Source organism: Somniosus microcephalus, chromosome 2 (assembly GCF_052327205.1).
Source record: "Somniosus microcephalus isolate GS21.2 chromosome 2, FLI_Smic_1.0, whole genome shotgun sequence".
Classification (NCBI taxonomy): Eukaryota; Metazoa; Chordata; class Chondrichthyes; order Squaliformes; family Somniosidae; genus Somniosus; species Somniosus microcephalus.
The window spans coordinates 347,844,431-347,866,455 of NC_140988.1; the positions used below are offsets into that span (position 1 = coordinate 347,844,431).

Here is a 22,025-nt window from a genome sequence, read left to right on the forward strand (position 1 = left end):
TTCCGGTATTCCCGTAAGAATTTTATTTTGCAATACAACCAGTTAAGGTTGAATAATGTACAGGGTAATGTTACATTATTATCCTGGAATTCACTCACAATTACCTTTGAGGGTCTGAAAAAATCTTCATCTAAGGCTATTCTCAGATTAAATTACTTGATGAGAATTTGTGATATTGAATATTGTATGCAATCCTTGGAAGGATAAGACTCGGGTGAGTCATTTTCATGTTGTGCTTTTTACAGAAAGGCGCAGAAGTGCTCCGCCTGACTCTGCAAAAGCACTGCAGCTTGCCTGGGCTCACCCCCATCCGCTTTGTCTCCTCCCCCCTCCACCCCCCCACCCGCCCACAACCAAACCCACACAGTAAGGTCCCAGCAATGAAATAATCTGTTTTAGTGATGTTGGTTGAGGGATAAATATTGGCCAGGACACTGGAGAGAACCCCTGCTCTTCTTCAAATAGTGCTGTGGGATATTTTACGTCCACCTAAGAGGGCAGACGGGGCCTCCGTTTAGCATCTTATCTGGCCAATATTTATCCTCCAAGCGACATCACTAAAAAACAGATTATCTGGTCATTACCTCATTGCTGTTTGAGGGACCTTGCTGTGTGCAAATTGGCTGAAAAGATCCTACATTACAACAGTGACTACAATTCAAAAGCATCTAATTGACTAGAAAGTGCTTTGGGATATGAGGACATTGTGAAAGGTGATATTATAAATGCAAGTTCTTTTGTTAAAACAAAGGTTGAGTCTGCATGCACTTGGAGGTTCTGGCCACCAAGTGTCACTGTGCAGCAGTCTATTTCTCGATTTTTAAAATTCGTTCATGGGATGTGGGCATCGCCAGCAAGGCCAGCATTTATTGCCCATCCCTAATTGCCCTCAAGAAGGTGGTGGTGAGCCGCCTTCTTGAACCGCTGCAGTCCGTGTGGTGAAGGTACTCCCACAGTGCTGTTAGGGAGGGAGTTCCAGGATTTTGACCCAGCGACGATGAAGGAACGGCAATATACTTCTAAGTCAGGATGGTGTGTGACTTGGAGGTGAATGTGCAGGTGGTGGTGATCCCATGCGCCTGCTGCCCTTGTCCTTCTAGGTGGCAGAGGACGCGGGTTTGGGAGCTGCTGCTGAAGAAGCCTTGGCGAGTTGCTGCAGTGCATCTTGTAGCTGGTACACACTGCAGCCACGGTACACCGGTGGTGGAGGGAGTGAATATTTAAGGTGATGGATGGGGTGCCAATCAAGCAGGCTGCTTTGTCTTGGATGGTGTCGAGCTTCTTGAGTGTAAGAGCTGCACTCATCCAGGCAAGTGGAGAGTATTCCATCACACTTCTGACTTGTACCTTGTGGAAAGGCTTTGGGGAGTCAGGTGAGACACTGACGTTGTTAGCCAGTAGCCATTTTAGCATTCACAGTTAAGGGAGCCTACTGTCAATAAGAGCAGATGTCGATGACGAAGTCCAACACCGCCTTCAGCGTGCCAGTGCAGCCTTCGGTCGCTTGAGGAAGAGAGAGTTTGAAGACCAGGACCTCAAACCTGGCACTAAGCTTATGGTCTACAGAGCCGCAGTGATACCCGCCCTGCTGTATGCCTCAGAGACATGGACCATGTACAGCAGGCACCTCAAAGCACTGGAGAGGTACCACCAACGCTGCCTCCGCAAGATCCTGCAAATCCACTGGCAGGATAGGCGCACCAACGTCGGTGTTCTTGCTCAGGCCAACATTCTCAGCATCGAAGCTTTGACCACGCTCAATCAGCTCCGATGGACGGGTCACATTGTCCACATGCCTAATACGAGACTCCCAAAACAAGCGCTCTACTCGGAGCTCCGGTACGGCAAGAGAGCCCCAGGTGGGCAGAGGAAACGCTTCAAGGACACCCTCAGCCTCCTTGAAAAAGTGTAACATCCCCACCGATACCTGGGAGTTCCTGGCCCAAGACCACACAAAGTGGAGGAGAAACATCCGGGAAGGCGCCAAACACCTCGAGTCTCTTCGCCGGGAGCAAGCGGAAGCCAAGTGCAGGCAGCGCAAGGAGCACACGTCAACCCAAGCACCCCACCCACCCGCCCCTTCAACCACCGTCTGCCCCACCCGTGACAGAGACTGTAGGTCCCGCATTGGACTCATCAGTCACCTGCGAACTCATTTCTTTAATGTGGAAGCAAGTCATCCTCGGTTCCGAGGGACTGCCTAAAAAGATTTTAGCATAGGTCAGTAAAAAGAAGTAAATTATATTTAAATTCACAACTTTATAAAAAAAAAAATTGCCCTCTTGCAGGTTTCCTAGACTTCCTTCCCCACTGTATTGCTTCCTTTGCTGTCCCACTCAACATCCTAGTAAAAGATCCATTGGCAATATTCGATGAAGAGTAAGGGACTTCGCCAACATTTATTGCTCAACTAACAACAGTAAAACAGATTATTTGGTCATTTATCTCATGGTTATTTGCGGGAGCTTGCTGTATGCAAAATGAATGCCGGGAGTAGTAACGATAATATAAGGTTTAAGGTCCAATCAAAATAAGGAAAAAGTTGAAGGGAAGAATAAAGAAAGCAAGGAGGGAGTAGGTGAGAAATTCAGGAAATATTAAAAAGATCAGTAATCTAAAATATATCAGTGAAGAGAGAATTGTTAACTGTGAGGTGGTACTCCTAAGACGAGAGGATCATCATAAATTAGTAGAGGATAAATGGGAATTGGCTGGGATACTTAACAAGTACTTTGCTATAGTTATTACAAAAGAGCAGGATATTAGGGAGGAGGTAAGCACTGAATTGGTTAAAAGCAAGATGAGGTGTAAATATAATAAACAAAAGGATAATATTAGAGAAGTTAGTTAAGCTAAAGGAAGAAAAAATGTTGGGATCTGAATCTGATGGGATACATCCAAGGATCCTGAGAGAAATGGGGGAAGAAATAACGAGGCATTAGAAATTGCATTTCAAGGTTCTATTGAGGATGGGTGTGCGTTGGGAGACAGTGGTTAATGTAATATTCATTTTCAGAAAGGGAGACCATGGTTAGCTTTCCCATCATCCACACAGGCAGCAAAAACCTCATACCTGTTGGACAAGGGCAAAGGCTGAGGCTCCTCCAGCACTGCACCTGGGGTCCCCTTACCTGCCTGAGTTGCAGTCACACCCTCCTGTCCCTGACTACTAACCAAACCTGTACCACGACCTAATGTAAGGGGTGTGACTGCCTCCTGGATCAAAGTGTCCAGGTAACTCTCCCCATCCCTGATGCCCCACAATGTCTGCAACTCAGACTCCAGCTCAAAAACTCTGAGTTGAAGTTCTTCAAGATGCAGGCACTTACTGCAAACGTGGTTGTCTGGGATCACAATGCTCTCCACAAACTCCCACATGCTGCAGTTGCAGCAGATCACCTGCATTGCCATCCCTATATAATGTTTTATTTAATTAAATGTAATTAGTTTTATAATTAGGTACCTTAGTTTACAGTGTAGTTTCTTGACTACTTACTTGATCTAGATTAAGTTATGGGTACTGAAATTAAATATCTACCTGTAACAAAAAGCACGACAAGCAGTGTAGGCAAAAAGCAGCAACTCCTGTCCCCTCTTCTCCGAATTCCCACTCTTTCCAAATTTCCAAATAAAATACTCTGTTTAAGTACAATCCATTTTAATCCTGCTGTGTGTTAATGACAGAATAATCTTTTTTTTAGTGATGTTGGTTGAGGGATAAATATTGCCCAGGACACTGGGGGGGAACTCCCCTACGCTTCTTCGAATAGTGCCATGGGATCTTTTACATCCACCCGAGAGGGCAGACGGGGCCTCGGTTTAGAAACATAGAAGATAGGAGCAGGAGTAGGCCATTCGGCCCCTCGAGCCTGCTCCGCCATTCAATGAGATCATGGCTGATCATCCAAATTCAGTACCCTGTCCCTGCCTTCTCCCCATATCCCTTGATCCCTTTAGCCTTAAGAAATATATCTAACTCCTTCTTGAATATATTTAATGAATTGGCCTCCACTGCCTTCTGTGGTAGAGAATTCCACAGGTTCACCACTCTCTGGGTGAAGAAATTCCTCCTCATCTCTGTCTTAAATGGCTTACCCCTTATCCTTAGACTGTGGCCCCTGGTTCTGGACTCCCCGGCCATCGGGAACATCCTTCCTGCATCGAGTCTGTCTAGTCCTGTTAAAATTTTATAAGTTTCAATGAGATCCCCTCTCATTCTTCTAAACTCCAGCGAGTATAAGCCCAATCGACCCAATCTCTCCTCATATGTCATTCCTGCCATCCCAGGTATCAGTCTGGTGAATCTTCGCTGCACTCCCTCCATGGGAAGAACATCCTTCCTCAGATAAGGCGACCAAAACTACACACAATACTCAAGGTGTGGTCTCACCAAGGCCCTGTACAACTGCAGCAAGACATCCTTGTTCCTGTACTCGAACCCTCTCGCTACGAAGGCCAAAATACCATTTGCCTTCTTAACCGCCTGCTGCACCTGCATGCTTACCTTCAGCGACTGGTGCACAAGGACACCCAGGTCTCATTGCACTTCCCCTTCTCCCAATCTATTGCTGTTCAGATAATAATCTGCCTTCCTGTTTTTGCCACCAAAGTGGATAACCTCGCATTTATCCACATTATACTGCATCTGCCATGCACCTGTCCAAATCATACTGGAGTTTCTCGGCATCCTCCTCACAGCACACACGCCCACCCAGCTTTGTGTCATCTGCAAACTTGGAGATATTACATCTAGTTCCCTCGTCTAGATCATTTATATATATTGTGAATACTTGGGGTCCTAGGACCAATCCCTGCGGTACCCCACTAGTCACTGCCTGCCACTCGGAAAAAGACCCGTTTATTCCAACTCTTTGCTTCCTGTCTGCCAACCAGTTCTCTATCCAAGTCAGTACCTTGCCCCCCAATCCCATGTGCCTTAACTTTACACGCTAATCTCTTATGCGGGACCTTATTGAAAGCCTTCTGAAAGTCCAAATACACCACATCCACTGGTTCTCCCTTATCTATTCTACCAGTTACATCCTCAAAAAATTCCAGTAGATTAACTTTTGTAAATCCATGTTGACTTGGTCCGATCCTGTCACTGTTTTCCAAGTGCTCTGCTATTACATCTTTTATAATGGACTCTAGCATTTTCCCCACTACCGATGTCAGGCTTACCAGTCTATAATTCCCCGTTTTCTCTCTCCCACCTTTTTTGAATAGTGGGGTAACATTAGCTACCCTCCAATCCATGGGAACTGTTCCAGAGTCTATCGAATTTTGGAAGATGACCAGCAATGCATCTACTATTTCTAGGGCCACTTCCTTAAGTACCCTAGGATGTAGATTATCAGGCCCTGGGGATTTATCGGCCTTCAATCCCATCAATTTCCCTAACACTATTTCCCTACAAATACTGATTTCTTTCAGTTCCTCCCTCTCATTAGACCCTATGTTCCCTGACATCTCTGGGAGGTTATTTGTGTCCTCCTTTGTGAAGACAGAACCAAAGTATGTATTTAATTGATCTGCCATTTCTTTGTTCCCCATTATAAATTCCCCTGATTCTGACTGCAAGGGACCTACGCTTGACTTCACCAATCTTTTTCTCTTCACATATCTATAAAAGCTTTTAGTCAGTTTTTATGTTCCCTGCAAGCTTACTCTCATACTCTATTTTCCCCCTCTTAATTAATCCCTTTGTCCTCCTTTGCTGAATCCTAAAGTGCTCCCAATCCTCAGGTTTAACGTCTCATCTAAAAGACGGCACCTTCGACAGTGCAGCATTCTCTCAGTACTGCACTGGAGTGTCAGCCTAGATTTTGTGCTCAAGTCTTGAGAGCGGAACTTAACCCACAACCTTCTGACTCAGAGGCGAGAATGCTACAAACTGAGCTACGGTGAAGAAATGTACTAGCCCTAGGTTGGCAAAATGTGCACAATATGGGCTTTGGAGAACATTCCATTATTTAGTAATGATTCCTTGCAGATACTGCTACTGGCGGTATAGCAATGTAGGTCAGCTCTCTTTGGAGCTAAAAGTCTCTTCTGTCCAAGCTGCCAAGTGAGCACCTGCAGTCTGCAGGTCCATCGTACCCAGGAAAAAATGTGTAAGAAATTCAGTGGCAGTAGGAGAAGTGCCCACCTTTCTATAGGTTTACTCTGCATCCGTGGAAGGTATGGATCAAATTCAAAAGTTCATCTCTGCAGGGAAATCACATGCAGAGAACATTTACCCCATTTTGTAACACTCTTTCATACAATAGAAGCTGTAGGATGCAATTTCTTACACATAACAGTTCAAAAAGCAGGACAAATCCAATCCGGCCAATTACCGCCCCATCAGTCTACTCTCAATCATCAGCAAAGTGATGGAAGGTGTCATCGACAGTGCTATCAAGTGGCACTTACTCACCAATAACCTGCTCACTGATGCTCAGTTTGGTTCCGCCAAGATCACTCAGCTGCCGACCACATACAGCCTTGGTCCAAACATGGACAAAGGAGCTGAATTCCAGAGGTGAGGTGAGAGTGACTGCCCTTGACATCAAGGCAGCATTTGACCGAGTGTAGCATGAAGGAGCCCTAGTAAAACTGAAGTCAATGGGAATCGGGGGGAAAACTCTCCACTGGCTGGAGTCATACCTAGCACAAAGGAAGATGGTTGTGGTGGTTGAAGGTCAATCATCACAGCCCCAGGACATCGCTGCAGGAGTTCCTCAGGGCAGTGTCCTAGGCCCAACCATCTTCAGCTGCTTCATCAATGACCTTCCCTCCAACATAATGTCAGAAATGGGGATGTTTGCTGATGACTGCACAGTGTTCAGTGCCATTCACAACTCCTCAGATAATGAAGCATGCCATGCCCGCATGCAACAAGACCTGGACGACGTTCAGGCTTGGGCTGATAAGTGGCAGGTAACATTCGCGCCACAGAAGTGCCAGGCAATGACTATCTCCAACAAGCGAGAGTCTAAACACTGCCCCTTGACATTTAATGCCATTACTATCGCCGAATCCCCCACCATCAACATCCTGGGGGGGGTCACCATTGACCAGAAACTTAACTGGACCAGCCACATAAATACTGTGGCAACAAGAGCAGGTCAGAGGCTAGGTATTCTGCGGCTAGTGTCTCACCTCCTGACTCCCCAAAGCCTTTCTACCATCTACAAGGCACAAGTAAGGAGTATGATGGAATACTCTCCACTTGCCTGGATGAGTGCAGCTCCAACAACACTCAAGAAGCTCGACACCATCCAGGACAAAGCAGCCCGCTTGATTGGCACCCCATCCACCACCTTAAACAGTCACTCACACCACCACCTCCAAGTTCCCCTCCAAGTCACACACCATCCTGGCCTAGAAGTATATTGCCGATCCTTCATCGTCGCTGGGTCAAAATGCTGGAACTCCCTCCCTAACAGCACTGTGGGAGCACCTTCACCACATGGACTGCAGCGGTACAAGAAGGCGGCGCACCACCACCTTCTCAAGGGCAATTAGGGATGGGCAATAAATGCTGACCTTGCCAGCGATGCCCACATCCCATAAAAATGAATTAAAATTTTTTTTTTCAGCTGTTTCCAAAAAGAGAACTGCCAGCAAAAAGAGCCTGGAAGCTACTTTGCATAGGCCTGGTACAGGGGGTTGGAGCACAGGGGTGCTGTTTAGTGTACTCAGGCGCATAAAGAAAGACTTGGATTTAAAGAGTGCCTTTCACGACAATCGGATGTCTCAAGTGCTTTCCAGCCAATGAAGTACTTTTTGAAGTGTAGTAATGTAGGAAACGCGGCAGCCAATTTGCGCACAGCAAGGTCCCACAAACAGCAATGTGATAATGGCCAGATAATCTGTTTTAGTGATGTTGATTGAGGGATAAATATTGGCTAGGACACCGGGCATAACTCCCCTGCTCTTTTACATCCACCGGAGAGAGCAGACTCAGTTCAATGTCTCATTCGAAAGACGGCACCTCCGACAGTGCAGCACTGCCTCAGTACTGCACTGGGCTGTCAGCCTAGATTTTTGTGCTCTGGAGTGGGACTTGAACCCACAACCTTCTGACTCAGAGGCAAAGATGCTACCAACTGAAGTGTGTTTTGCTTACAGGCCAAGGCAGTTGGGCAACTAGCCATATTGAACTGTTACAATATTAGATTAGACTGGCCATTTTAGCCTGCAAGATTGTGGAGGGTCTGGTGAGGGCGAATTTGGAAGCATGGTGCCACCAACCAGCAAATACCATCCATTTATTATTATCCTTCCTACAGTGGCTCAGTTTCTTCATCTTTACTGCAAGATATAAAATTGCTTAGCAGGTGCCTGCCACACAAAATGTCTTATTGTCTTCCCTCTCTTTGAAGGCATTGTCTTGGGGATACATTGTAGTTCTTCATTTACTCCACAGGAAGTGGCATCACAGACACTGGCATATCACTGCAGCTTCCATCAAGCACGCCACCTGCCCCAACTACCAGCACAGTGCCTAGCACCCGAGAGCATGTAGCTACTGAGTTTTGAGGAAGGTGCGCTGGGTAATTCACAACTCACGAGTGGAGGTGCCGGGTGAAGAACAGGCCAGGTTGAAGACCCATGGTTTATATCTACTATGCTGGTAAGCGATTGGTATCCTACTAGGCCTGCCTTCAGATTGGAGTTAACGCAGGAGCCAAAGGCCTTCAGGACATCATTTGAATGTGCTATGAGCAGCTGACAGAGAATGTGCTTCACTGCACCTGGATATCACTGTATTCACATGCCATCTAAAGCCCTAAAGCACAGAGGAAACAAGTGCAGGACAACTGTTTCTCACAAAAGCTGTGGCTGGTGCTATTGTGATCTTGGGTACCATCACATTTTTGGGTTCTTACGCTAGATATGTTCTCAGGTTTAGTGTTACCGGCCAGTCTCCTAAGCAGACCCCATGTCACCTATGGTCTGGAGTGCAACCTTTTCTGCCACACAGCCTCTTGCCCACGTAAAAGCCGAGCTGTTTAGAGGCCCGGACCTCACTTACGTTTTGCAGGCAAGCGGCGGGTGGCAACCGGGCTGCTTACCGATTCTGGGAGGCTGGGAAATTGGCTGGCTCCCATGCTGAGCCAGCCGACAGTCGGAGCGTTGGGAAGCAGTGATCCAGGTGGTGGGAGGGCCCACAGTACCCAGAGATTTATTTGTGAGCCAAGGAGGAGCACTCCTACACTCCTCCAAGCCTCATCGAAACAAAAATGTACTATTTGATTTAAGGATGCTGGGCCGCTCACCTGATACAAATGGGCAGAGTGTAGGTGGCACATTTGTACCCTGAAATTGCAATTGGGGTCCTAAGTACATCATAGGACCCCGATATGCATATTATAAGCATCTTCCCATCTGAAACAGATGAGTTCTCTCTGGCCTCCATCTCAGAACCCTACCCAAGGTCGCGGCAGATGGAGTAGCAGCGTAAATTGAGCAGTATGTGTCCCATCACCATTTTTATCCCCACTACCGCCCCGTTGACGCCGGCCGGGCAGAAGGAGTTAAAGCCGACTCTATAGACTTTAAAATAGATACTCACTTTTTAAGGCATGAAATGTTGCAGTTTCAAAACCAGCCTAACTTCACTGCTGGCTAGAAAACTGACTCGTAAATGGGTTTCCCCACAGAAATATAATCCTTTGAGGTTATCCTGAAACAAAAGGCTGCATTTCTCTCATCAATATTGATCATTGCAATCTTGGACAATGGCATATGATGCTTGGCATGCAATGTGAAATCGGTGGCTATAAAATCCAATTAGCACCGTAGACTTCCTATTGTGTTTTCTCTAAGAAATCATACCTTGTGAAGCCCATTGCAGTGAGACCTATCTGGTCTTTGAGCTCATTGAGAAAGGCGCTTAACTCCTCGCATGCTATCTCTAGCAATACAAAATACAAGTTACAAATTCAAATCAAACAAAAATCCTTTTTTTTTTTTTACAGATACATGGTAGCATAGTGGTTAGAAGACTGGACTAGTAACCCAGAGTTCAAATCCCACAAGGGCAAGTTATGAAGTTGAATTCAATAAATCTCGTAATTTGGGGGCTAGTACTGGAAATTAAGTATGCTGAAAAACCAACTGGTTCAGTGTCCTTTAGGAAAGGAAACTGTCACCCCTACCTGGTCTGGCTTATATGTGGCTCTAGTTCCACGCTATATAATTTACTCTGGAGAAAGCCTACTAATATCAACTTGAGTCCTGAAACTCCTCAAAGGCAGACCTTTCCTGACCCTCTGGACTCCAATGTCTGCCTTCTCAGCTTCAATCCCTGGCTCCTCCTGCCCACTCATGCTCTGCGTGCTATCAGTGTTCACTCTCCTCAGGCTCACCAGCTACTCCCCTGGGAGGGGAGTCTTGGGCTAGTGATTGGGAGGGAGAGGGTGATGAGCAGAATGTGTGAAGGTGTGTTTATAATAGTTGACATAAATAAAAGCAATTATTACAGTGAAATATTGGGAGTTTGTCGAAACTTTTTTGTGCATCCAAGCCGGAATTTTGATAAATGGAAATCTTTGAAATTACAATATATTTAAACCGCATTGAATACAGCTGTCCCTCAATCCAATATACTCCGTAACAGCACTATTTTGAACAAAATGCTATTTTCACTTGATTCCTAAATTTACATTTCTTATTGTTTTTGATCTTAAGCTGACATTCAGTGTAGTATTGAAGGAGTGCTGCCTTGTTGGAGATGCTGTCTTTCAGACGAGTCATTAAATTGAAAGCCCATCTGCCTGTTTAGGTGGATGTAAAAGAACCCATGGCACTTTTCTGAAAAATAACATCCCTCAACCAGCACTACTAAAACAGATTAGCTGGTCATTCATCTGCTGTTTGTTGGACCCTATGGCGTGCAAGTTGGCTGCTGCGTTTTCCTATAACACAGCAGTGACTTCATTTCTAAAGTAATTTACTGACTGCGAAGCATTTTGGGATCTCCTGAAGATGTGAAAGATACTATATAAATGCAAGCTCTTTCGTCTATCATCATTTGAAACAGAATTGGGTACGTATTTGAAAAAGAACATAAAAATGACATTAGTATTGACAGCACTGGCACTAACACTGATGCACCTGTCCAAGTTGTTCACCTGAGCTGTAAATTCTGTGATAATTAAAAGCTTGGCATCTTTGTATTAAATACAGTGATTTGGCATCTCTGTAAAGGGCGATGAGCAGTGTGCGCGAAGATGTGTTTATAATAGTTGATATAAGCAAAACCATTATTACAGTGCAATATTGGGAGATTGTCAAAATTTTTCATACAGCCAAGCCAGAATTTTGTTAATGGAAATCTTTGAAATTACAATATATTTAAACTGCATTGAATACAGCTGTCCCTCAATCCAATATACTCTTTTACAGCTCTATTTTCACTTGATTCCTAAATTTACATTTCTTATTGATTTTGATTTTAGACTGACATTCAGTGTAGTACTGTGAAAGTACTGCATTGTTGGAGATGCTGTCTTTCAGATGAGATATTAAATCAAAGTCCCATCTAAAATAGATAACCTGAATTTATTTGTTGTGCCATACAACAAAATAAGTGACATTTTAAAATGCAAATAAGATTGTTGTCATTCTTAACAAGTTGTCAGATTTGTCAAGGAGAATGTAAACCAATTTACACATATCGGGCTCTTTCTTTTCTCACTTTAAAAAATGACTGAGTTTTAACAGACCCGTTTCCAAAGTTACAAAGGCGCCTTTGTCATTACCTGCATTTATACAGCATCTTTCACCACCACTTTACAGCCAATGAAGTACTTTTGAAGTATAGTCACTGTTGTAATGTGGGAAACACGACAGCGGGGAAAATTGCACGCAGCAAACTCCCACAAACAACAATGTGATAATGACCAGATAATCTGTTTTTTGTTATGTTGATTGAGGGGTAAATATTAGCCAGGATACCAGGACTCCCCTGCTCTTCTTCGAAATAGTGCCATGGGATCTTTTACGTCCAATTGAGAGCAGACGGGGCCTCGGTTTAACGTCTCATCCGAAAGACGGCACCTCCGACAGTGCAGCACTCCCTCAGCACTGCCTAGTCAGCCTCGCTTTATGTGCTCAAGTCTCTGGAGTGGGACTTGAGCCAAAAACCTTCTGATTCAGAGGCGAGTGTGCTACCAATTGAGCCACAGCTGCCACTGTGTTTATCACAAATGCAACATAATACTAGACTCTCAAATATTACTAGACACCATTGGCTACGAATGAACCTTCCTCAGCTCAGCGCAACTCAATTCCTCCTCCCAGACACAGCAGCCTCACGCAAGTAGGCCACCCGTAACATAGCAACAGCTGGGTTAAAGGTCAAGAGGCACTGGTGCCGAATAAACAAGCTCCGTCGCCGCCGTCATTTTGAGCGAATATTGATTTCAAAACACACAGCCGAACCGACGGCGTAAAACGATCTGATTAAATACTACGATCAGAGATTCATTTTTGAAAATTTCATTCGCTCCATCTCTCTCGCTCTCCCTCTCTCTCTGATTTATATAAATTTATAATCACCCTGAAGCGTCGCTAGCAACTTCCGGTTTGGTCCATCAGCCGGGCCGCGGGGGGAGTATGATAGGAAGCTGTAAACGATATCTTCAGAATAACAGCAATCTAAATGAGCACACACTGGAGTTGCATCAAATCTAACTGACGAACGTGCAATAGCGACATGTGGGTATTTTTTGCTGCTGGACAGACTAATACGCAGTTTGCCTTCCTTCCGTGCACCCCCCCCCATTCCCTCTGGCTCTCCTCCCCGACCGCTCACCCCGGGTTGTTCGGCCTTGGTACGCTCCACCTGTCGCGCGGAGGCGCAGCGGCCGTTTCGAGAGAGAGAAAAAAAAACAAAAACAGTTGGCGCGAGCGTGGGTGGGTGACGCGCGCGGGGCGACTCAGACCGGATCCACCCGGACCCCAGCGCGGCGGCGCAGGCGCAGCAGGGCGCCGGCTCCCAGGCGGGGGGAGAGAGAGAAGAGAGAGACACACAAGAGAAAGGGGGGGTCGGGTCGAGTCGAGTCGAGCGGGGCAGTCAGCGTCCGCTCGGCGGAGCGGTTCGTCTCTCTGTTTTCCATTCCCCTCCCCCCGCCCCCATATCTATTTATCTATCTCTCGCTCGTTGGTTTTTTTTGGGGTTATATATCATGGAGCAATGTCTGAACGTGGAGAGGGAGCTGGATAAAGTTCTGCAGAAATTCACCTCGTACGGACAGCACTGCGACCGAACCCTGGAGGAGCTGATCGAGTACACCAGCGGCCTGAGGCAGGAGCTGACCCAGGCTGGAGGTGAGCTCATGGCCATGGCGACAACGACACGGGGGCCAGCAGCAAATTGTGAACGGTGCCGAGGCCTGTTTGTTTGTGTTTGTGCGCTTTGGCACCACTCAAAAGGCACATTGCGCACGGACAAGACTGGACCACAACCGAGCTGCGGTGTTTGTCGCTTTACACTCGCCCACACTGACATTACATTCTGGCTGGAGTATTGAGTACTACACTACACATGACTGCACTGGGGCTCCCCAGCTGGGCTTTTAGTGTGTGGTGTTACTTCCCCTCCACTGCACTGACATTACACTGCATGAGATGAGGTGTTTACTACACTGGCATTGCACGATTCGCTGGCTGGAGCATTACGCTACAACTGAGAGCAAGTGTACAATGTTCCATTACATTTAATAACATTACACGACGGTGTATCGAACCTTGGTTAGATGCCACTTGGAGGACTGTTTATAATATGCCGACCAGAATTGTACAAAGGATATAGAGGCACTGGAGAGGGTGCAAAAAAGATTTACATGGATGATACCAGAAATGTGAGGATATACCTATCAGGAAAGGATGAGAAGGCTGAGGGGTGACCTAATAGAGGTCTTTAAAATTCTGAAAGGTTTTGATAGAGTAGACACGAGAGAGTGTTTCCACTTGTGGGGAAGAGTAACACTAGAGGCCATCAATATAAGATGGTCAGCAAGAAATCAAATAGGGAATTCAGAAGAAACTTCTTTACCTAGAGAGCGGTGAGAATGTGGAACTTGCTACCACAGGGAGTGGTTGAAGCGAATAGTATAGATGCATTTAAAGGGAGGCTAGATAAGCATATGCGGGAGATGGGACTAGAGGGTTCTGCTGATAGAGTTAGATGAGGAAGGATGGGAGGAGACTCGAGTGGAGCATAATTGAGGGCATGGACTGGTTGGGCCGAATGCTGTATATCCTGTGTCATGGGGTTAAAATGTGTAATATTAAGCAACACTCACCTGCACTGACAGCACACTTGGGCTATGGTATTTATACAGCTGACTTCACAATATACTCCATTGTAGTGATACTGTAGTACACTACATGGATGTTACACTACACATTTCAGTTATTGGTATGTGGTCTGTGTGTGTTCACAGCATGATAATGGTAACATTATAGTACACTTACTTGAAAGAACAATTCTAAGTGTGCTGTACTCACGGTCATAATGCATTCAGAGGAGGATGTGGCGGGGAACTATACACAAGTGTGTCTACTAGAAAATCTGAGTTGATTGTAACTTGGCTTTTATACTGCTAGAAAAATCATCTGTTCTGATGCGTACATTGTAGCCTGCAGATTGTAAAAAGTTGTATTACAAATTAAGCTATATTTGTATTACAAATTACCCCAATAGTTTTGCTGTAAGATATTAGAAAAGTATAATGTATAAGCAATTTTCACATGGTTGCAGCAGAGATGTTTTGTTTACACTGAGTTTTTGGTGTACCATAATGCTGAGTGTGAATTTTTTAATACTTTGTCCACTTGAGTTTTGGAAACCTATTTAGGAGTGCAATTAGATTATAGCATACTCGTTGAGATTTTTTTTAGTGTATTGGTACCAAGCTTAATGATTGCACTGCCTCAGATTTTGTATTGAGTTATGCTATGATTTTCTTAGGCTAGAGGGGAGGTGAGCGGTTTACACCAAGCTATTTTCCTTCTACAATTAGTGGCTACTGCGTGATGTTACTTCAACAGATCTATAAGTTTTTGTTTCCTTTGAAAATAATTTGGATAGGTAGTAGTGCCTCTCAAAGTATTAGCGGCGTCTTTGCTATAATTGATACAGCAACCTTTGCTGTGTGCTCTCCTAAAGGGGAGGCAGTTGAACATTTTTCAGGTGGGTTAAATGCAAGTTTAATCCAAAATACTACACTATATTGAACCAGTTCCATTGGCGTTTGCTCTTGCTGATGCTGAACCTGCCCCATTTATAAAGTGGAATGGATTCAGCAACAGTGAGAAATGACATGAGGAATTGGGACCCTAATGCTATATTTGCATGTGTGTGTACATGAGAATTTTGCACCTGAGTAATTAGGGCACCGTTTCATTTGTACATTTGGCTTTAGTGTTGTTGGTAAAAGAAAGAAGACTTGCATTTATATAGAGCCTTTCACGACCCTAGGAAGTCTCAAAGCGCTTTACAGCCACTGAAGTAACTTTTGAAATGTAGTCACTGTTGTAATGTAGGAAATGAAGCAGCCAATTTGCACACAGCAAACTCCCACAAACAGCAATGTGATGATGACCAGAAAATCTGTTTTGGTGATGTTGGTTGAGAGATAAATGTTGGCCAAGTAGCACCATATTGGAAGCAACAGGCAAAGTCCACTGTCTCTGGCAGAGAAAGTGTTGTCCTTGTATGTTATCTGTCAGTGCTTTCAATGTTTGAGCCAACCCAGTAGTATAAAGAAACATAATTGGAATTGTATGTAACTTCAGATACAGACAACCCAGTCAAATATCTTGTATTTGACTGCATTTATAATATACTCTGGTAAGATGTAAGGTTTGAGTAGTGTTTTAAAAAAATAAAAAAATAAAATAAAACAATAACATCACATTATACTTAATATTTAATTTTGTGAGATCAGATGATGTGTGTATTTTCTAAACCACATTTGCATAACTCGGCAGTTAACGTACTTTAAATTAAAGATTGTCCTTTGCACCCTGAGATTAGATTAGTATTTGTCTTTTATATACTATGGAGTCATAATTATTATAATTATAATCTATTTTGGAAGTTTTTTAGTGTGGCAACATGCTCTGTCCCCTTACTGTGTACTGTTGATGTAGGACACTAATGATCATTAGTTTATTAGTGGAGACTTATCTCTACATCATCTGTAGTTGATTAATGGGAATTATTTTAGTTCTTACCATTTTTCTCCTTGTTTCCTATCTTCCTCTCCTGAGGACTTTGACTCGTTGCTGGGATTTTGTTTCCTGGATGCCAGTTGCTTTCCTTTATCATGCCCAAGTGGCCATTCTTGTGAGCTTTGACATTGAGTGTTACAAACTATTTGATCATGGAAGGCACCATAGTTGTCTACTGGGGTTTTAAAATATGGATTGTGAACAGGATCCTTGGTTGATTTTTTGTCTTCCTTTAGCCCAGCAGTACCGAGGAGCCAAACTTGGGACATTCCTGATTTGTAAGCCTCTGATGCTCACTGGATAAACAAGGGAGCTGGCTATTAGGAAATTTGGTGTATTACTCCCATATATTACACGGTACTTCCCATCCCCCTTAATATTTCTGAGCGGACCTGTGGGGTGAAGTGCTTGTATTTATTCCCCTTCTAATTTTTTCCCCTTTTCCTAAATATGATTCTTGCTTAGCTGTGTTCCCATGAATGCAAGCAGTGTCCTTAGTCCCAACAACTACCATCATTATGGAGGGCATCTCCATCACGTGCAATTCTGTCATCACCTGACGCCCACGTACGTGAGCTTTCCAACAAGGCTCGCTGATTTCTCCACCCTACCCCGCCCTGCCCCAGTCCAGAGGTGCTGGAAGCTGATTGTAAGAACCAGTGCTGCTGCCTAGTTGAGATCAGCAAACCGTACAGAGTGGGTGTGAATCTAGGACCTATTAGAATGTGTAGCTTATCCAAGCTTTTCTCTTCCTGGGTTGACTACCATGAAGCCTGAGGACTATATAAAACATTTAAATTCATGTTCCCTTTAATTTTGCATGTATCTCGAGCTGTAATTACTACTATCTTGGTGTTCCAATTTAGGATTTATCCACCAGGGAGTCAACAGTTCTAAAAGCAGATTTTCCAAACCTCCCAGGTCCGCCACAAACTTTAAATAAGAATATTTAAAGGATAAATAAAAAATACAAGTGCAAATGGGGCTGTCGCCTGAGCTTTGAGGGCCAGATTGCCACGGCTTAGGTCTCTAGGGCTGTAGGTTGGACTCTCTGGCCCAGTATCATTACCCATCAGAAGCTCGTGGGAGGCACTTGTTTACTATCATGGTGGAACTCCATATGGGCAATCTGTTAAAAAATAGACATCCCTTTAGTTGCACACACTGAAGTGGGAGGTATGCCATGGTGAATGAGCACCATATGTTCTTGTGACTCTTATTACATTACAATACGCGTCGGATTCGAGATATATTTCGTGAAAAGTGTGTGTTGACGGTGTAAAGAAACTTGTAAACATAAAAAAAGACACTTTTTACATAGTACCTTTCATGACCATAGGACATCCCAAATGCTTTACAACCAATAAAGCACTTTTGAAGTCTGGTCACTGTTGTAATGTAGGAAACGCAGTAGCTAATTTACAGACAGATAGCAATGTGGTAATGACCAGATAATCTGTTTTTAGTGATGTTGGTTGAGGGATAAATATTGGCCAGGACGCCGGGGAGAACTCCCCTGCTCTTCTTCGAAATAGTGCAATGGGACCTTTATTATCTGAAAGATGTGTGACTAATAAATGTAATTTTTTGAGTGGAGAAAATGGTAAATTTTTTCCTGATGTACGATTTCAAAAACAGCCACAAGATATCTCCTTCAATATGTTTAATCAATATTGTAGCTTTTTACTTTTGGGAGGGAACAGTATGTTTCTGTCTGTTAGCATCTTTGTTAAATTCACTGCTGCTGTTTAAAGCAGTGTTCTGTTAGTTTCCACTCAGCAGGCCCTATCTTATTTCTTTTGTTACGCCGAGAACGCTGCATGCTATACTGTTGTTTATACCAAAGTAATGCTTTACTGTATACTACTGATAAACAGAATGAATTTGTATGTGCTCGCAAACGCAAGAAATTGTCACTTGTAAGACGATTGCTGTAAGTTCTGTTCAGGTAATTTATGGTAATATTGCTGCAGTTCATATATGCTGTTGAAGTGGCCACTGACTTTTTGTGCAGTGGCTGAAATACTTTTTATGTGAAGGTATAATGCTAATTGGGTCAGAACTACAGATTCTTAACTGTTTCTTAAGTCCCACAACTATTATGTCTGAGAATTTACAGTACCCTATAAATTTAGTATGATATTTCCAAGATTTTAGTACTGATAATCTTGATAGCCATGGGGCACATTACATGATCTTATGGTGGTTATTAACGTGCCCTTTCTGTCCATTGGCCTGACAGCTGTATGAAAAATATTCAGGAGCTGGGATAGTAGAGTGGGTGCAGCACATCTGGGCCAGGGAGAATAAGAATAAACCATAACATTCAACTCTTGATTGCAATCCAGTGAAATTGTGTGTGCCTGTCAGGTGAGGACAGGATTAGGTTCAGAGGTGATACTTAACATGATCGATAGCCTGCTAAAGCTCACTGTCAAGGTTCACGCCTGAAGACGGATCACTTGAATGAGGTAATGCAGGATTTACTAGTACCTGCAAAACCATACCCCAGTCTGAGTTCGCACTTTCAGAACAGCAGTGGAGAAAATTGCGCAATTTGAAGGGGGAGTAAAATATGCTCCAATTTCTTTTTTACCCCCTCATTCCTCCTCTCCTAAAGATGTTGACTCCTACCAGACTATGGTTCCATGTGTACTGTGCTCCTCTAGTACCATTCTTCCTCTTGACATTGAATGGTGACTGACTACAGGAAACTTTGGTTTATCCGGAGGTTAACTGTCCGGAATGTTCGAGCCACCGGCAAAAATCAGGAGCTGTTTCGTTAGTTTTTTTTTTCTTTTCGTTGCTTTTTTTTCACCAGTCAGGCTCTGCAAGGTCTCACTGAAGCTGTTGCTTGAGCTACAGAGACGCTTGCAAGGTACGGCCGACTGTTTAGAAGCTGTTGCTAAGCAACAGGGTTTGTTGCCAGATACGGAGCTCAAAATCTCCGTATGTTTCAACATTAGCGCTGGTTTGTCCGGCAGTTTTGATGGGACGGCAACAGCTCGGTCCCGTCGGTGCCGGATAGCACAAAGTTTCCTGTAACTGGCCAGCCAGGAATTGTCACTGTATCTGTGTGAATTGTTTTAAAATAACTCTGATCGAAAGTAGTAATAGCATAAGATGTGTTTTAATAACAAATGTACACCATTAAATTTTCCACATTACAGCAACTTCTAGAGATTGTGGTTTCTAGAGACTCGCAGTGATGGCTTAGCAGCTCCATCAGCAAAACCGTAACATCAGCCTCAGCTCATCTGCTGCTGAAACCCTCGTCCATGCCGCCTTGCTTCTAGACTTGACTATTCCAAAGCTCTCCTGGCCGGCCTCCCATTTTCGCCGCTCCGTAAACTTGAGCACATCAAAAACTCTGCTGCCCGTGTCCTAACTCACACCAAGTCCCATTCACCCATCGCCCCAGTGCTCGCTGACTTACATTGGCTCCCGGTCCGGCAATGCCTCGTTTTTAAAATTCTCATCCTTGTTTTCAAATCCCTCCATGGCCTCGCCCCTCCCTACCTCTGTAACATAGAAACATAGAAGATAGGAGTAGGCCATTCGGCCCTTCGAGCCTGCTCCGCCATTCAATGAGATCATGGCTGATCATCCAAATTCAGTACCCTGTCCCTGCCTTCTCCCCATATCCCTTGATCCCTTTAGCCTTAAGAAATATATCCAACTCTTTTTTGAATATATTTAATGAACTGGCCTCCACCGCCCTCTGTGGCAGAGAATTCCACAGGTTCACCACTCTCTGGGTGAAGAAATTCCTCCTCATTTCAGTCCTAAATGGCTTACCCCTTATCCTTAGACTATGACCCCTGGTTCTGGACTCCCCAGCCATCATAAACATCCTTCCTGCATCTAGTCTGTCCAGGCCTGACAGAATTTTATAAGTTTCGATGAGATCCCCTCTCAATCTTCTAAACTCCAGTGAGTATAAGCCCAGTCGACACAATCTCTCCTCATACGTCATTCCTGCCATCCCAGGTATCAGCCTGGTGACTCTTCGCTGCACTCCTTCCATGGTAAGAACGTCCTTCCTCAGGTAAGGCGACCAAAACTGCACACGGTACTCAAGGTGCAGTCTCACCAAGGCCCTGTACAACTGTAGCAAGACATCCTTGTTCCTGTACTCGAACCCTCTTGCTACGAAGGCCAACATACCATTTGCCTTCTTAACCGCCTGCTGCACCTGCATGCTTACCTTCAGCGACTGGTGCACAAGAACACCCAGGTCTCTTTGCACTTCCCCTTCTCCCAATCTATTGCCATTCAAATAATAATCTGCCTTCCTGTTTTTGCCACCAAAGTGGATAACCTCACATTTATCCACATTATAGTGCATTTGCCATGTTTCTGCCCAATCTGTCCAAATCGTACTGGAGTTTCACGACATCCTCCTCACAGCTTACCCTCCCACCCAGCTTTGTGTCGTCTGCAAATTTGGAGATATTACATCCAATTCCCTCGTCCAGATCATTAATATATATTGTGAACAGCTGGGGTCCTAGGACCGATCCTTGCGGTACCCCACTAGTCACTGCCTGCCACTCGGAAAACGACCCGTTTATTCCAACTCTTTGCTTTCTGTCCGCCAACCAGTTCTCTATCCAAGTCAATACCTTGCCCCCAATCCCATGTGCCTTAATTTTGCACGCTAATCTCTTATGTGGGACCTTATCGAAAGCCTTCTGAAAGTCCAAATACACCACATCCACTGGTTCTCCCTTATCTATTTTACCAGTTACATCTCAAAAAATTCCAGTAGATTAGTCAAGCATGATTTACCTTTTGTAAATCCATGTTGACTTTGTCCGATCCTGTCACTGCTTACCAAGTGCTCTGCTATTACATCTTTTATAATAGATTCTAGCATTTTCCCCACTACCGATGTCAGGCTTACCGGTCTATAATTCCCCGCTTTTTCTCGACCACCTTTTTTGAATAGTGGGGTAACATTAGCTACCCTCCAATCCATGGGTACTGTTCCAGAGTCTATCGAGTTCTGGAAGATGACCAGCAATGCATCTACTATTTCTAGGGCCACTTCCTTAAGTACCCTGGGATGTAGATTATCAGGCCCTGGGGATTTATCGGCCTTTAGTCCCATCAATTTTCCTAACCCCATTTCCCTACAAATACTGATTTCTTTCAGTTCCACCCTTTCATCAGACCCTATGTGCCCTGGCATCTCTGGGAGGTTATTTGTGTCCTCCTCTGTGAAGACAGAAGCAAAGTATGAATTTAGTTGGTCTGCCATTTCTTTGTTTCCCATTATAAATTCCCCTGATTCTGACTGTAAGGGACCTACGCTTGACTTCACCAATCTTTTTCTCTTCACGTATCTATAAAAGCTTTTACAGTCAGTTTTTATGTTCCCTGCAAGCTTACTCTCATTCTCTATTTTCCCCCTCTTAATTAATCCCTTTGTCCTCCTTTGTTGAATCCTAAACTGCTCCCAATCCTCAGGATTATTGCTTTTTCTGGCCAATTTATATGTCGTCTCCTTGGATCTTATGCTATCCCTAATTTCCCTTGTTAGCCAGGGTTGAGTCACCTTTTTTGTTTTATTTTTATGCCAAACTGGGATGAACAAATTCTGTAGCTCATCCATTCGGTCTTTGAATGTTTGCCATTGCCTATCCACCGTCAACCCTTTGAGTGCCATTCCCCAAACAATCCTACCCAACTCGCTCATCAGACCATCGTAGTTTCCTTTATTTAAATTGAGGACTCTAGCCTCTGAGTCAACTACTTCATTCTCCATCTTAATGAAGAATTCGATCATA

The 22,025-nt window shown here is 44.3% G+C and overlaps 2 protein-coding genes across 3 annotated transcripts in view; one reads left to right on the top strand and one right to left on the bottom strand.

Moving 5' to 3' along the window:
• Positions 1-12,727, bottom strand: part of LOC147123667 (charged multivesicular body protein 3) — a 113,927-nt gene extending 101,200 nt beyond the window's left edge. Inside the window, exon 1 of the mRNA XM_085975498.1 lies at positions 12,553-12,727. The gene's annotated coding sequence lies outside the window, so the exon portion shown is untranslated. The remainder of the gene's footprint in view (positions 1-12,552) is intronic.
• A 106-nt stretch (positions 12,728-12,833) lies between these two features.
• Positions 12,834-22,025, top strand: part of LOC147123669 (E3 ubiquitin-protein ligase RMND5A) — a 62,283-nt gene continuing 53,091 nt past the window's right edge. Inside the window, exon 1 of one of the 2 annotated variants that reach the window (XM_085975503.1) lies at positions 12,834-13,323. In XM_085975503.1, coding sequence (XP_085831629.1) covers positions 13,182-13,323 — 142 coding nt within the window. In that variant the 5' untranslated portion in view covers positions 12,834-13,181. The remainder of the gene's footprint in view (positions 13,324-22,025) is intronic. The other variant, XM_085975502.1, reaches the window with a different exon arrangement.